This window comes from Falco cherrug, chromosome 3 (genome assembly GCF_023634085.1).
Source record: "Falco cherrug isolate bFalChe1 chromosome 3, bFalChe1.pri, whole genome shotgun sequence".
NCBI classification, from domain to species: Eukaryota; Metazoa; Chordata; class Aves; order Falconiformes; family Falconidae; genus Falco; species Falco cherrug.
Window position 1 is genome coordinate 117,521,680 of NC_073699.1, and position 15,427 is coordinate 117,537,106.

Consider the following 15,427-nt stretch of genomic DNA (forward strand, 5'->3'; position numbering starts at 1 on the left):
AGTTGGTCCCAGCTCTGGTCCTGCCCAGCCATGTGGGAGCCCAATGGATCCGGGGCTGAAGGCCTGGGGGCATCGAGGGGTGCTGAGGGCCTGATCCTGTCCCAGTGACGATGTGTCAAGTGGGTGAGTCTGGGTCCGGCGCGGTGATTGCGACAGGAGGGTGTCCCAGCCCTACGTGCGGCTCCCCTCTCCTGCGGGGGAAACTGAGGCAGGGAGGGAGGGGAGCTGGGGGGCTGGGACGGGGTTGGGGACAGAGCAGGGCTGAGCACTCAAGTGGAGTGACGGTGGGTGCTTGAAGAGAGCGGCCCTGGGGTGGGTTCTGCGGGGGGGAACAGCCCCGCTGCTGCTGCTGTCACTCCTCAAAGCGTCGGGTGCCGATACCCAGCTGCTGTTCGCGGGCAGCTGCTCTCCCCGGAGCTTCTGCATCGCTGCAGGGGGCCCCAGCCCTTCCCAGCCCCACGGGGGATGCCTGGCCCCACGGCTGCTGGCCCCACACCGCCACCCTGGTCCTAGGAGAGCCGGCCGGAGCGGTGGTTTGCTTACGTGGGCTGCCACCACATCACCTGCCTTGTCCCCTGCCAGCACGGAGCACGTCCTATAGGGCTGTCCCCAAAGCCTGTGCTAAGCACGGTGCAAGGGCAGGAGGGACAGCTGGGTGCTGGCCACCCCACACCGTGCAGCCCCCTTACCCAGCCCTGCTCCCCCCTCCGTCCCAGGCCACCTCGATCCCAGCAGCCACCAAAGGGTCCTCATGAAAACTGGCCTCATCCTCCTCATCATCGGGCACCTCAACTTCATCGCTGGTGCCCTGGTCCACGGCACTGTCCTCCGCTTCGTGGTTGACCCCCGGGATGCCATTTCCCTGCAGTATGTCATCGCCAACGCTGCCTCCGTCATCTCCGCGCTGCTGGTACCACGGGGTGCAGGGTAGGGAGGCACGGGGGGGCATGGGGGGCATCTGGGGTGGATGCAGATGTGTGTAGGGTGGGCAGGAGGTGGGATGTGGGAGGATGCGAGATGGATGTGCTGTGGATGCTGGGTGGGCAGGAGGTGGGATGCGGGAGGATGCAGGATGGACGTGCTGTGGATGCAGGGTGGGCAGGAGGATGCGGGAAGGTGCTGTGGATGCAGGGTGGGCAGGAGGTGGGGTGCAGGATGGACACTGCTCTGTCTCCCCTTCCCTGCTCTAAATAAGCCTTTCTAGCCCCAAACGAGGTGGGATAAATGCACAGGGACTAGTTGGAGATGCAGCACTGCCCCCTGCCATGCCGAATTGGCCAGATGGGCTTTCAGGAACAATGTCAACAAGGAAAGGGGACTGATGTCCCCAGGGCAGGCAGGCGCTGTGCTCACTGACCTCCCTGCGCTTCCTCACAGACCATCTCCTGCGGAATAGCTGCCCTCATGCTGTCCCGCTGCCTCGCCCCCACCACCCTGGTAAGCACCCCCGGCCCCGCAGCCCCTCGCCCAGCACCCAGCAGGCTGCGGCCAGCCCACGGAGCATGCACAGCCACCACGTCCCCTCGCTCTGGGGAAGGGAGCCTGGACAGGCGGCTGTGCACGGCCCTGGCTCGCTGCGCTGCTTCTTCTCTCCCCTCCTGCAGAAATGGGCAGTTTTCGCCCTGAGCACCAGCAGCAGCCTGGGCTGCCTGTCCTGCCTGCTGGGGCTGGCTGTCTCCATCGGGCTGACACTGGGCACGCAGGGTCGGGCGCTGCTGGCCCCCTGCCCCATCGCTGGCATTGCCCTGGTCTCCCGCGAGTGCCCCTTTGATCCCACCCGCGTCTACGTGAGTCCCCAGTGGGCCGTGGGCTGTGGGTGCCCGCGCTGGGGATGGGGAGGATGTGTGGGGACCTGACGCCCCGTGTCCCCGCAGAGCTCCACGCTGTGCCTCTGGGCCATCTCCCTCCTGCTCGACTCGATGGAGATCATCTTCAGCATCCGCTGCCTCCTGCTCACCGTTGACCTCCTCCACCTCGGCTGCTGCTGCCACGGGGCGCACCGGAGGAAGGTGACGCCTGGTCCCCAGGCTCAGCACCGACCCACTTCCATGCAGGGCTGGGATGGACCTGGCTGGGCTCGGGAGCACCCGGGTGGGGGTAAGATTTGGCAACCTGAAGGTCTCATCCCCCCACTCTCGTTCTCATCATCCCCTCTGCCTTGCAGGTCTCCTTGCAGGCAGCCCCTGCGGAGAGCCCGGACGCTGGGCAGTGCCTGGGTTTGCTGAGGCTGGACAGTGTGGAAACTGCCTGGCTCTGAGCGGGACCCAAGGGGTGACCCCACGGATGTGCCCCTGCCAGCCCTGCACCGTCCCAGCGCCCACACAGGCCCATGACAGGACCCAGCTGCCCCCCAGCCTGGCTACTGGGCGAACGCATCACCTGGACACCACCAGCCAAGACACATGAGCCCATCCCTGTGGCCTCGGGCCATCTGGGGCTGCAGTGAGAGAGGCAACCGGGCTGGCTCCAGACCCTGCAGGGAGAAGCTTTCCCCTCGGCGTCCACGGCCCCTTTCCAACTGCTGATTGCACTGACACAAATTTTATTCTGCAGGTATTAAAAGACCAGAAGCGTGTCCCCTCCCTGCGGCCCCTGCCCGTGTGCCGGCGATGGGGAAGGGGCTGGCCCGGCCCCATGACCGTGGCAGTGTGTGCACGTGTGGGGGGTGCTGAGGGGGCCCCCAAGCCACCGGGTCTTTGTCCCCTAGGCCATGTCCCCACGCCTGCTGGAGATGCAGCGGTGGCTTTGCCGCCAGCCTTTCCCACCGGGCTGGGTTGTTCCCCTGCTCCGAGCCCCCAGTGCTGGGGGGGGACCATCCTCGCTCAGGGCAGACCCTGCCTCCATCCTTCCCCCAGTCAAGCCAGTGCGGGAGCCCCGTGGTGATGGGGACTGTCCCCCCCCAGCTCCCCCTTGCCCCAGCCTCAGTTGGGCTCCAGCTCTCTCCCCGCAAGGGGCCACGGGGTCACAGTGGTGGGGACCACGGGGACCGGGCAAGGGACAGCGGCAGTGGCCAGCTGCAGGGTCAGGGGGTGATGTGGGGCTGTGGGGGGCTGCGGGGGTCCACGGGGCTCAGAACTGCGTGGCGCCGCTGGGGTCGCACTGCAGCAGGCGCACGATGGACGGGTCGCTCTTGGCACCTTTGATGAACTCCTCCAGCGAGAGCTTGCCTGCAGGGGGGACACACAGCTCAGCCACCCGGTCCTGGCTGGGCAAATGGGACCAGACACCTCCTGGCACACACCTGGACACCCACCCACCCAGGATGAGCACCCCTGGGCTCTGCTCCCTGGGCTGGGGGAGCACACCGAGCCCCTCCGGCTGCTGGGGCTCCCCCCGGCCACGCTGGCAGACGTGAGCCATTTAATCAGCGTGCGTGCGGCTCCTTCTAAGACCCCCGGATTTAGCCATGAGACCTTTCCCTTAATCCCCTCCATCTCCTCTCATTTACCGTCATTATTAGTATCCATCTGTCGGAAGATTTTTTCCGTTCTTTTCTCCGGAGTCGATTCATCTTCAGGCATGTTCATCACAGAGGAGACCATTTTGTAGATGGCCTGGGAGAGGGAGATGGGGACCAGGGTGGGTGCAAGGTGGGCGCCTGCCATCACCCACCTGAGATGGGGGATGGAGCTCTGGGCTTTGCCGCCCTGGTGTTGTTTAACACCCTCCCCACGCCGTCAGGCTACGGGAGCTTTAGCTCCCAGCACAGCCGGGGTGGATGCAAGCAGCAGCCCCAAGGAACCAACCCGGCTGGAGCTGCTCCTGCAGGGAGGAGATGCCCACTGAGATGCCACCACCATGGCCTCACGAGCCACCTTCTGATGGCAATGCCACCAGGCTGCAGTTTGGGCAAGGAGAACATCTCCTGTCGGTTTGCCAACAACCCATCCCTCTGCCCCAGGCTGCTCGGGGACAGCAGCTGTGCACCCAGCCCCCCCCCAGCAGCACGTGAGGGGTGGGACCAGCGGGGAGACCCCCAAGATGGGGTAACAAAGGGGTGTCCCCAGGACAGGGAAGGACCAAGGGATGCCCTGGGACAGACTGATCACTGCAGCCGCAGAGCTCAGCACGTGGCTCTGCAGACAGCAGCAGGCTCCATCCCTGGCACTGTCAAGCCCTGTACCTGGGGTAACACAGGGTGCATGTCCCCAGCCCGGGGGGGGGACGGCCACCATGACACCAGGGTGACACACAGGACCACACACAAGGAGCCGCAGCAGGGTGAGGAGCCCGGTACCTGCACGATCTCCAGCATCTCCTCCCGACTGATGTAGCCGTTGCCGTCCAGGTCATACATGCTGAAGGCCCACATGAGCTTCTGCTCCAGCTTCCCGCGGGAGGTGACGCTCAGGGCGATGATGAACTCTCGGAAGTCGATGGTGCCATCGCCGTTGGTGTCGAAGGTGCGGAAGACATGCTCAGCGAACTTGGAGGCGTCACCGTAGGGGAAGAAGTTGGCATAGATCTTCTTGAACTCCTCCACGTTGAGGATGCCCGAGGGACAGTCCTTCAGGAAACCCTTGTACCAGCCCTGCAGCTCCAGGTCGGAGAACTCGGTGTTTTCCCGCAGGTCCTGGAGCATCTCAGGGCGCAGTTTGCTGTTCTGCTTCCCCATGCCGCTGGGATGTGCCGGCTGTCCAGGGGGATGAGCGCTGCAGCAGGGCAGGCACCTGGCCCGGCTTTGGGGGGTCCCTCTGTGCTACAGGAGGGGAGAGGGACAAGGCAGTGCTTCCTGGCAGACCCCGGACACCCGGGCGGACACCGATATGGTCCCCTCCATCCCCGCTGTCCTCTCTGAGCCGTCGGGGCCAGCCCCAGGGACCACCCAGCGCAGGGCAGCGCCATCCCCCTCGCGTTTGCGTAATAAACCCTTATAGCTCATTTGCATAATATATAGGTGATATATAGCTGGCATCAAGGGGGCAGAGCAGCCTGGAGGAGGGGAAGGGGATGGATTTGGCCGCCGCAGGGCACTGGCTGGGGTCTGGGTCCAGCCCAGCTTTGGGGCTGGACAGATTTGGGTCAGCTCCCTTGGAGGGAGGGTTATTTTCAGCTCCTCCACTGCCTCCGTTAATATTTGATGCCTCCAGCAGGCACTGGAGCCCCGGGAAGGACCAGGGGCTGCAGGGCTCTGCTCGGGGGGAGCCCCCTCCCTGTTTCCTTCCTTCCCTCCCCACATCCCTGGGGGATCCAGTGCACCCCATCCTGCCAGGGTCACCCCTGTGCAGCGCAGAGGGGCCAGGGGGAGGTCAGGGTGGGTGCCCAGAATCTGGCCACACACCCCAGGTCCCCATGCCAGGGGCTTTGGGGGGACCTTGACCTGCTGTCCCCACCCCAGGCTGTGTTGTGACCCCTGTGTGGGGAGAGGATGGGCTCGAGGGACTTCAATGGGTCCATGGGTGCCTGGAGCACCCAACTGTCTTATCCAAAGTAAGGAGGGGCCCCAGCACCCCTAAAGCCCCCATCCTTTGGGATCGCAAAGCAAGCAGTACTCCCCCAAGAGGAGCAGCCCAGTAGGGCGGGACCCCCCCAGTTACAGGGGGCTGGGACCCCACAGTGTCTCTCCATCACACACACACCCAGCTCCATCCCTGCTCCAGCAGCCAGAGGATCTGTGTGTCCCCACCCCACACAGGGGTCCCCAGCCAGGGCCCCCCAGGGCTGGCACGACCCCCAGCCCCACTGCCCGGGGCAGCTCTGGGAGGGGAGCCTCCGGGGGGGTTCAGCACCCTACGAGGGGTTTGCAAGGACAACCCCCCCCCCCCGAGCGGGCGTCTCCAGAAGGGTGGTTGGGCTCCCCCGGGGAAGATGCTCCTGGGGTGGGAGGGGGTTACAGGGGATTCCTCCCAAACCGGGCACCGCCGGAGAAAGGGGGGCTGCCGGGGACACACCCAAGGGAAGGTCCCCCGGGGGGGGGGATCACCAGGCACCCCCCGGCAAGATGCGGCGGGGCGGGGGAGGGGGGCTCTGCAGCCGCCGGCGGGGAGCGACGTGCCGGAGGCTGGCTCCGTGCCCGTGCCCTGGTCTCCCCGGTTCCCCAGTGCCCCCTCCGGCCTCCCCCTCGCCCCCCACCCCCGGTCCCCCCCCTCCCCGCCTGCTCCTACCTGCCCGGGGAAGAGCCGCCGCCGCCGCCGTGCGCCAGCGCAGCCCGGGAGCGCCCGCCGGTAGTGCCCGCCGCAGCGCCGGGCTGCGGGGGGGCACCGGGGGCACCGGCGCGGGGGGGCACCGGGGGCAGCCCCCCGGGACCCTCCCCAGCCGCCCCGGGGCACCGCGCACACCCCCACCCCCACCCCTCGGGACACTGCCCCGTGCAGCGCCCTGCGGTGGGGCTTGGGGCGCAGCCCCCCGTCCCCCGGCAGCTTTGGGGGCGAGGGGAGACCTTTCCTGCACCAGCAAGGGCTGGGGCGGTGCTGGGAGCACTGGGAGGTCCTGGGGCACTGGGAGCACCAGGAGCACCGGGAGCACCAGGAGGTCTTGGGGCACCGGGAGCACTGGGAGTACTGAGGGCACTGGGAGGTCCTGGGGCACTGGGAGCACCAGGAGGTCTCAGGGCACTGGGAGCCCTGGGAGTATGGGGAGCACTAAAGGCACCGCGTGGTTTTGTGGCACCGAGAGCACTGGGAGGTCCTGGGGCACTGGGAGCACCAGAAGCACCAGGAGCAACAGGAGGTCTTGGGGCAGTGGGACCGCTGGGAGTACTGGGAGCACTGAGGGCACCGGGAGGTCCTGGGGCACTGGGAGCACCAGGAGCACTGGGAACACCAGGAGGTCTTGAGGCACTGGTAGCACAGGGAGCACCAGGAGGTTTTGGGGCACTGGGAGCACTGGGAGCACCAGCAGCACACCACTGTGGCTGTGTCAGGACACCAACCAGGCGAGGGTCCGGGGTGGGGTCTCCAAGGGCTCTGTTATGGATGTCATCTGTCCCTTCGGCAGGGTGCCATCCTGTCCGGCTGTGCGGGGGTGGGATGAGAGAGCACAAGGGTGTGTAAAAACACACCGGCACATCCCTGCGCCCGCACTGAACTGGGGATCACCCTCCCCATGCGCCGTCCCTGCCACCACCCCTGCCTGTCCCCATCCCATCCCCCCAGAGAGAGCCACTGCCCCAGGACACGGGCCAGGGTGGTCCCTGCAGGGGCAGAGAGAGCCAGGGGCCGCAGGGGTCCCCCCCATGTGCCTAGGGCATCCTGGGGGCTCAGGCACAGGCTTGGCCGTCACCTGACTGCTGGCCTAGGAAGGTGCCAAGCCAGGCATTTTGGGGCTAGAAGGGGACATTTTGGGCTGAGGGTCCCCAGCACGCAGCCGGCGCCGATGCCCCGTAGCATCACAACATCCTCAGTCATTCCAGGAGCTGGATGGAACAAAGCAGCTTTCGGCAGCTGCTCCGAGCACCGGGAAAAGGCTCCGGTGGAGACAGATGCTCGCTATAAGGAGGTGCCATTCCCAGCAGGTTTTCCTGTGTCCCTGCACCAGCTCCCTCCGTTTGCAAAGCCCGGGATTGTTCGGCAATACCGTGGGGAGCAGATGGCAGGGGCAGATGGGAGGAAGAGGCACTCTTCTCCCAATTACACAAATAAACATACATAAAGTGATTAAACCCACAGGACCATCACTGGTCTGGGGGGCACAGGGAAGGGGCTGGGGTGGCTGCTGCGGAACAGGGAGCTGGGGGGAAGGACCACTTGAAAGACCCAGGATGGGGTTAATTCATCCCAAAATCTGCTGGGCGAGGAGATCAGTGAGGCTGGTGCCTGTTGAGGGACACTTGGCACCTCCAGGCCTAAACCATCAGCCTGAAGCAGGAGATGGGGATCGGCCAAAATCCACGGGCACGTTTTGAGACACCAGTGGGCAGTGCCTGACCGAATTGCCGACGGGCCAGCAAGGGGACACAGCCCAGCCCATGGTGCTGGCCCATGAGGACCACAGGGACCTCATTGTACTGCCGGAACGAGCAGTTATTAGCAATAAAGACAATATTGGTCCCTCATTGTGTTTTTTCTCCTTTTTTAATAGCCTCATGGTGGTACCGTTGCATTGCCTGTTGCTGGAGGACTCGAGAGGACCAGAGACCTGCGCAGGCTCCTTCCTGCCCTTCACCTGCACCTTTCGGTGCTGAGCGTCCTCCTGGGTGCTGCTGTCTCCCCGACAGTTCTTCCTCACCCTCCACATCGCAGCAGCTGTGTCCATGCCCCAGCCTGGCCGAGGGACTGGTGGCTCCACAGGGCTGGGAACCCTCCACAGAGTATGGGCAGGGGTTTCGTGTAGGACCAGCATGGAGCCCAAGGAGTGTTTTGGGAATGTGATTGGGCTGGAAACAAAGGAACTGGTGATGGGAGCTGCTGCGGTGGGGTGTTCCCCCATCCTGTGTGAGAGAGATGTTTGGAGAGGGATGGGGACTGGAACTGGGGCCTTGGGGTGAAAGGAAGGTGGGGGGAAAGGAGAGATTTGGGGCTGGAGCCGGGCACCCCCTGTGCCAGGCGATGCCCCCCAGTGCAGCGGTGCTGGGGCTGGGGGAAAGCGTGGGGCCCCAAGGTGGGGGTGCCATTTCCCCTCTGATAATCTTCATATCTATTTTAATCTGCATGAGTGGCAGAGGGCACAACTGACGCAGGCTGATTTGAAATCATCCCATTTCCGACTCAAACCCGGCCCTAAACCCACCTAATCCCCACGCTGGAAGGGATTGCAGGAGGGAGAGAGAGGATAATACGGGGTGCGGGGGGCACAAGCAGGGTCGTACTCTGCCATCAAACACCAAATGGTTTACAGGGTCCCTGGGGCTGGGAGCAAATGACCCGCCCATCCCATCCCATCCCACCCCATCCCATCCCATCCCATCCCATCCCATCCCATCCCATCCCATCCCACCCCACCCCATCCCATCCCATCCCATCCCACCCCATCCCATCCCATCCCATCCCATCCCATCCCACCCCATCCCATCCCGTCCCACCCCATCCCACCCCATCCCACCCCATCCCATCCCACCCCACCCCACCCCATCCCACCCCATCCCATCCCACCCCACCCCATCCCACCCCATCCCACCCCACCCCATCCCACCCCATCCCATCCCATCCCACACCATCCCATCCCACCCCATCCCATCCCACCCCATCCCATCCCATCCCATCCCATCCCATCCCATCCCATCCCATCCCACCCCATCCCATCCCACCCCATCCCATCCCATCCCACACCATCCCATCCCACCCCACCCCATCCCACCCCATCCCATCCCATCCCCTCCGGCTCCCACATCCTCCACCCCAAAGCCTGGTGGGTTTTTGGAGCACTGCCCTCTCCATCACCCCTTCGTCCTCGAGCAGGGCCAGGCGCCATGGCTTGTGCTCCCACCCATCGACCTGGGGGATCAGCCATGTCATGGGGAGCGGGACCATCTCCCGGGGATGCCAGGGCCCCAGAACAGCCGGGGCAGGGAGCGGGGCTGGCTCCCGCTGGCCCCAGCCTTGCAGCCAAGCTGGGGGCAGAGATGCTGCCAGGAGGATGCTGCGACAGCCGCAGGTGCTGCTGCGATGCCTTCCCTGCTGCTGGCGGGGAGAGACGTGGGGTGCTGGCAATGCCCTGGCTGGGAGATTCCCCCTCCTCTTCCTCCTCCTCCTTCTCCTTCTCCTGCTCGAAGGGATTTCTGTGGGAACTTCCTTGCGTTGTCATAGCAGCTGTGAAGCTCCATCTTCGCTGCAGCAGGGATGGGGCTGCAGGGCAGACCCTCCCCTGGAGGGGGGACATCCCTGTGTCCCTGTGCCCCGCTGCAGGAGTACACGGCTCCCTGGGGTGCACAGCTACACACACGTGTGCACGCAGAGCATGTGTTGGCTTTGGCATGGCCCTGGCTGCTGTCACCAAGCTGGTGGGGCTCAGCCATGCCCTGGTGGGGCTCAGCCATGCCCGGGGAGCCCAGGGCTCAGCACACACGGGGCATTCAGAGCCTTTGGTGATTTGGGCTCCAGCATCCCAGTCTTGCCAGCCCCACATGCCTATGGGAGCATCCTCATGTGCACCCACACAGCCGGGGTGGCACAGAGGGAGCTCAGGCATGGCCGGGGTGGCTGTGGGTGCCCTACCACCACGTCCTAAGGAGGGTTAGCACCCAGCAGACAAACAGGCATCATCCCTGCCGCCTGCTGGGGTATTGGGATGAGCTGGGAGGGGAGAGGGCAAAGCAAGAGGGGTCCAACCCCTGGCTGTGCCAGCAAAGCCCACCAAGGTCTCCCCAAGACCCTGCAGACCCCTCCTGTGGGCCCACGCTGACCCCAGAGCTTGTCCCTGTCCCCACGCTGTGCACGGCCCTGCGGAGGACACGGTGAAGGTAAGCGGAGCCGCAGCAGGGGCGCAGGGCAGGGGCTGCAGGAATAGCCGAGGATTAAAAGCAAATGCCCAGATAATGAGGATCTTTGGTAAAAAGCCCATTTGTATAATGTAAATCTCTAATAGGCTTCCTGGAATACAAAGCCCTTTGTGATGCCCGATCTCATCTGGATCAGGAGCCGCTCGCGCGCCCGCTAAAGCTTGACTTAGCACCATGGGGGTGCAGGGATGTTTCATAACGCAGCGGCTCCATCCCACATCCCCACGTCCCCGCGATGCCCACGGTGCCGCCCTGAAGCACGTACAGCGCCCCTGGCTCGGGCAGCCAAGGTCAGGGCTCCTGGGGACACGTGTCCTGGTCCCTGTGGGGCACCTGGCTGTTGGCACCTGGACACGTGTGTTCAGCAGTGCCGTGACACGGAGCTGGGAGGTCTTTTGGGGTGCAGTTTGGGCACAAGCGGCTGTATAAATGGGCCCGGGGGCGTTTGGGGGGGCTGTCGGGGGGGCCGCGGGCAGCTTGGTGCCCCAGCTGTCTGTGCCACCTTCCCCCGGCAGTGCCTGCAGAAATGCAAAACCTCGAAGGGTGTCCCCACCGTGGAGGCAGTTTGTCACCAAGCCCGGAGGGTCACGGGGGTCCTAGAGCTGTGGTGGGGACAGCCCATGGCCGGGGTCTGCCCCAGCTCGTCCTGCCTGGGGGTTTGGGGTGGCTGGCAGGGCTGGCTGGGACATGTCCTGGGGGGGGCTGCAGCTTGTCCCTGCTGTGTCCCACCACGGGGCCGAGGATGTCACCGTCTCAGGGAGGTGACGGTCCTGCTGATGCAGGAAAGGGGAGAGTGTGGGGGGGCTGGACCCAGCCCTGGCCCTTGGCCCCCTGCCCTCCCCAAGGGCTGGAGGGATTAAACGCCATCGCTACTGCCACCAGTGCCGCCAGTGCCACCAGTGCCACCAGTGCAACGGCCACGCGTGAGCCCCGGGCTCCCCCTCGTGGCATCTCGCCCCCTCTCATGGGGTGACCGAGGGGCCACGGGGACGCGCGGGAGCGGGGGGGCAGCCGGGGCCGAGGGCCGGGGAGCCCGTGCCAGGGCTCTGGGGGTGTGGGGGGTCCCAGCCGGGGGGTCCCAGCCGGGGGGTCCCAGCCGGGGGGTCCCAGCCGGGGGGCCACACTCCCCCCGCGCCATCCCCGCCCGGCTCCCGGCCCCCGCGGCGGGACCCCGAGGGACGCGTCTGGGCCGAGGCCGGGGTCCCCTCCCGGGGGGCCCGAAGGAATGGGGGGTCCCGGCTGCCCCCCCGGCGCTGTGCGGCGTCGGCAGGTGGCAGCAGCGGCCTTCGGCAGCGCCGGGCTGCGGGTGGCACCGGGAACGGCCCCCTGGCCGCCCCCCGCCCGCCGGGCCCGCCCCCCTGCTCCCCCCCCCCCCCGCTCCCCCTGCACCCCCTGCACCCTCTGCACCCCCTGCACCCTGCCAACCAGGCCCACAGCACCCCCTGCACCCCCAGCACCCCATGCCTCCCCCCCACCCCTGCACCCCCTTCACCCTCTGCACCCCCTGCACCCCCTGCGCCCTGCCAGCCAGGCCCACAGCACCCACAGCACCCCCCTCCGCCCTCCCCCGTACCCCCTGCACCCCCTGCACCCCCTGCGCCCTGCCAGCCAGGCCCACAGCACCCCCTGCACCCCCCTCCGCCCTCCCCCATACCCCCTGCATACCCTGCACCCCCTGCACTCTGCCAGCCGGGCCCCCTGCACACCCTGCACCCCCTTCACTCCCTGCACCCCTTGCACCCCTTGCACCCTGCCAGCCAGGCCCCCAGCACCCCTCTGCACTTTGCACAGCATACGCCTGCCCCCCACATCACCCTCAGCACCCAGACAGCACCCACAGCACCCCCTGCACAGCACCATCTGCACCCCCCAAACCCCCTGCACCCCACAGCACCCTGCCCAGCACCACACCCTGGCAGCCCCCCATGCAGGACGCACACAGCCAGCACCCGGTGCAGCTCTCCCCAGCCTCCCCTGCAGCCCCGATCCCCTTCACGTGTGACCCCTGCAGTGTTCCCTCAAACATGCAGACTCCCCCCGCCAGAGCAGTGTCCCCCTGACACACAGCACACACACCCCCCGACACACAGCATCCCCTCTGGGTGATGCTGGGCAGGGGTCCTAGGGGGCTGGGGGGGGGCAGAGGCCCTGGAGCTGGTCCCCGTGAGTAGCCACACAGGTTATGTGATGGGGTGCCAGGCATCTTCACCCCAAGGGCTTAGGGTGCCGCAGGGAGGTGTAGATGATGGTTTGGGGTGACCAAGTCTGGGGCACAATTATGGCTTGGAAGGAACAGGGTCTTCTGGGGAGAAGCATCACAAGTTCCCCTGAATCTGCCAGCATCTCTCTGTCCGCCATCATTCCCTGGGGACCCCAGGACTGGGACTGTCCCTCTTGGGGGACATCCAGAGCATCTCCACACACCACATCCATCTCCCTCATGGGCTGCCCAGGAGGTAACCTGGGCCAAAAAGGACCCCTGGCAGTGGCCCTGCCCCACAGCGCTGATTTAGGGACAGTTTTCTGTGCCATGGGGATATGGTCTCGGTGCTCAGCTCCCACCAGAGCCTGGCCTGGTGTATTTAGGGTGAGCTGGGACAGGATGGGGGCTGGGTGCGAGAAGGAGGAGGAGGAGGATGGCTGGCAGCCTCCCAGGTGTCCGTCTGGTGATGCGAGAGGGAAGAAAAGCGACTGGCGAGCCTAAGTGCGTAATTAGAGCTGTGACTTAATTGGCACACCGGGTACGCATGATGGGCTTCGCGTGGCTTGAATAGTGATGTGCTGGTAGAGGCTGGGGAAGCAGAGGAGGCTGGGCACTGCACAGAGCGGCAACGGGAGCCCAGAGGGGACCAGGGGGGGCCAGGACACCCTGAAAAGCCTTACCTGGTGATGGGAAAGGACACAGACAGCATGGGCTGCCCTGTGCAGCCGGGACCAGAGCGCTGGGAGGGGACCTCAGTGCAGTGGTGATGTCCCAGGGTACCTGCTGAGGATGGCCGACATCACAGGGCTGGGAAAGAGCAAATGTTTCCCTTTATATGGAAAGGGGAGAAGGAAAAACCAAGGAATTACAGTGTTAACTGTGTTCAGCCTCTGGAAAAATACCAGAACACATCAAAAACCCTCTTGTGGGAGCCTGGGAGTTAGCGGGGTGACAGGGAGCAGTCCTCTTGCATCTGCCAGGAGCAACCAGGGCAAAACACTATCCATCCTGTGTGCTGGGGCCCAGCCTCAGCTCGCTGTCGGCACAGGATGGGACCCAGTCCAGGCGGCACCTTCCCGGGGCCAGCAGGGCAGCCTGGCTGCAGGGAATTACTGGTTTTGTGTGACAACCCCTCCGTCTCACGGCTGCCAGGGGATTTGGGGCTCCCAGTATGGAGGCAGGGAAATGCCGCTGTCGGCAGCGTGGAAGCACATCCCGCTGTGACCTCGGCTCTGCATTTCTGCTGGCAGCCGAAGCCAGCTTGGCCGTGCCCGCCTCGGCACCGGGGGCTCGTGGTCCCGCTCTGGGTGCACAGCCTGTGGAGGAAACAACAGCAGGAGCCCAGAGCCTGGCAGGGTCTCCTGCCCAGCCTCCTGCTCCGGCGAGGAAAGGCCCATGGGAAGCAGGAGCCTGGCCTGCAGCCACCACTGCATGGCTGTGCCAAAATCCCAGCTCCATCAGCTGAGCTCACCCAGCCCAGCCACATGTGACTGGATTTGGGGTGAGCACCAAGCTCAGTGCAGGCTGCTCCGGTGAGAGGCTGAGCCCCCCCATCATCCTGGGTGTCCCGCTCCTCCCTTGCACCTTCTCCACCGCTGATGTGATGAAATTTTAATCTGCTGCCAGGCAGGAGATGAAAGGGAGGCACCGCAGGCGCTTCCCCAGGAAGCAGCCGGCTGCAGCTGAGCGCCCCGGTGCTGGATGTGTGCGGCGTGGGTACGGCCCCAGCACCCCGATGCAGACACCGCGATGGGAATTACCGTCGTCTCAGGCCGGGGAAAGAAAGCGGGATGGCACAGGGCTGGGGTTTGGCAGGACAGGGCTGGCTCCTGGCTCTGGCGGGAGCTTTTTGGGTCTCTCTGGGGCAGTGGGTGCCTGCTGCTTCCCCGGGAAGGGGCTTTGGTTCATGGGGAGACACTGGGAGCTCTACAGGATCTCCTCTACGTGATGGGACCCCCCAGCTGGGGCGTCTCTCATTGTGATCCACAAGCACGACCGCAGTCTGTGCCCAGCCGGAGGGTCCCCAGTACCGCTGTGGGAGGAGGGGAAAGGGGCAGAGGCTGCCGATGCCAAGCCCCTCACGCCTGGTTCTCTCCCCACTCCATCCAGCTTGACTCTGTTGACACCACAGGTGCAGAGTGGAGAGGAACCACCAGCCCATAAACCAATCCATTGGGATCAGGCTGGGCACAAGCGAGAGGCTCCCAGCGATGCTCCTGGGAACCCGCAGGCCACACCACGCTCCCTGGAAGGTGGCAGCAGATAAATACCTGGGCCAGGCAGGCAGCGAGGGAGCGATTCTGCCCGGACACACGGCCCAGACCCCACCATCTCCCTCCCCAGCTGCTCCCAGTCAGACCCATCCACGTGTGCTGGGACCCGCAGCCCAGGGCTGTGGCAGCCGGACCCCGGCCGGGGCAGGACCCCTTGCTTGTGCAGCAGAGGGGTGGCAGTGGTGGCCGGAGCAGGGTGACCCCATCCAGCATCACTCGCTTTGGCAGCTGGTTGCTGAGTGGGGAACGGCTTCTGTTCCCTACAACTAGTTGCCATCAATCAAGGTGCTGCCGGCTTAATTAACCCGGAGGCACAGCTAATTCCAGCAGCTCATCTAATCCTCATTAGCTTGGAATTCACGCGGGGCCTGCGTGAAATCCCGGCCGTAAAATGGCACCGCTGCTGCACACGGGGGGCTCGGCCCGGGGCGAGAGCCCCCCGCCCTCCCCCGGTGGCCCGGGGGCGAGCATCCCCCGGAGGGCCGGCCCGGGGGTGTGCCGGGACCCCGGCGGGAGGGCGGGACGGGGAAACTGAGGCAGGCCCCGGGGCCGGGCTGGGGGGGTGGGGAGCGAGCC

General features: G+C 65.4%; 2 protein-coding genes across 2 annotated transcripts; one reads left to right on the plus strand and one right to left on the minus strand.

The window, feature by feature from the left end:
* Positions 1-110: 110 nt before the first annotated feature.
* Positions 111-2,404, plus strand: TMEM54 (transmembrane protein 54). Its single transcript, XM_055704881.1, has 5 exons — positions 111-123; positions 627-910; positions 1,378-1,437; positions 1,605-1,787; positions 1,875-2,404. The coding sequence occupies exons 1-5, from the start codon at positions 111-113 to the stop codon at positions 2,223-2,225; spliced, it is 891 nt and encodes a 296-aa protein (XP_055560856.1). The 3' UTR covers positions 2,226-2,404.
* Positions 2,405-2,525: 121 nt separating this feature from the next.
* HPCA (hippocalcin) lies at positions 2,526-6,222 on the minus strand. Its single transcript, XM_055704036.1, has 4 exons — positions 6,105-6,222; positions 4,238-4,699; positions 3,449-3,554; positions 2,526-3,167 (listed from the first exon to the last, which is right to left on the minus strand). Exons 2-4 carry the CDS (start codon positions 4,613-4,615, stop codon positions 3,070-3,072), a joined length of 582 nt encoding a protein of 193 aa, XP_055560011.1. The 5' UTR covers positions 4,616-4,699; positions 6,105-6,222; the 3' UTR covers positions 2,526-3,069.
* Positions 6,223-15,427: the final 9,205 nt, after the last annotated feature.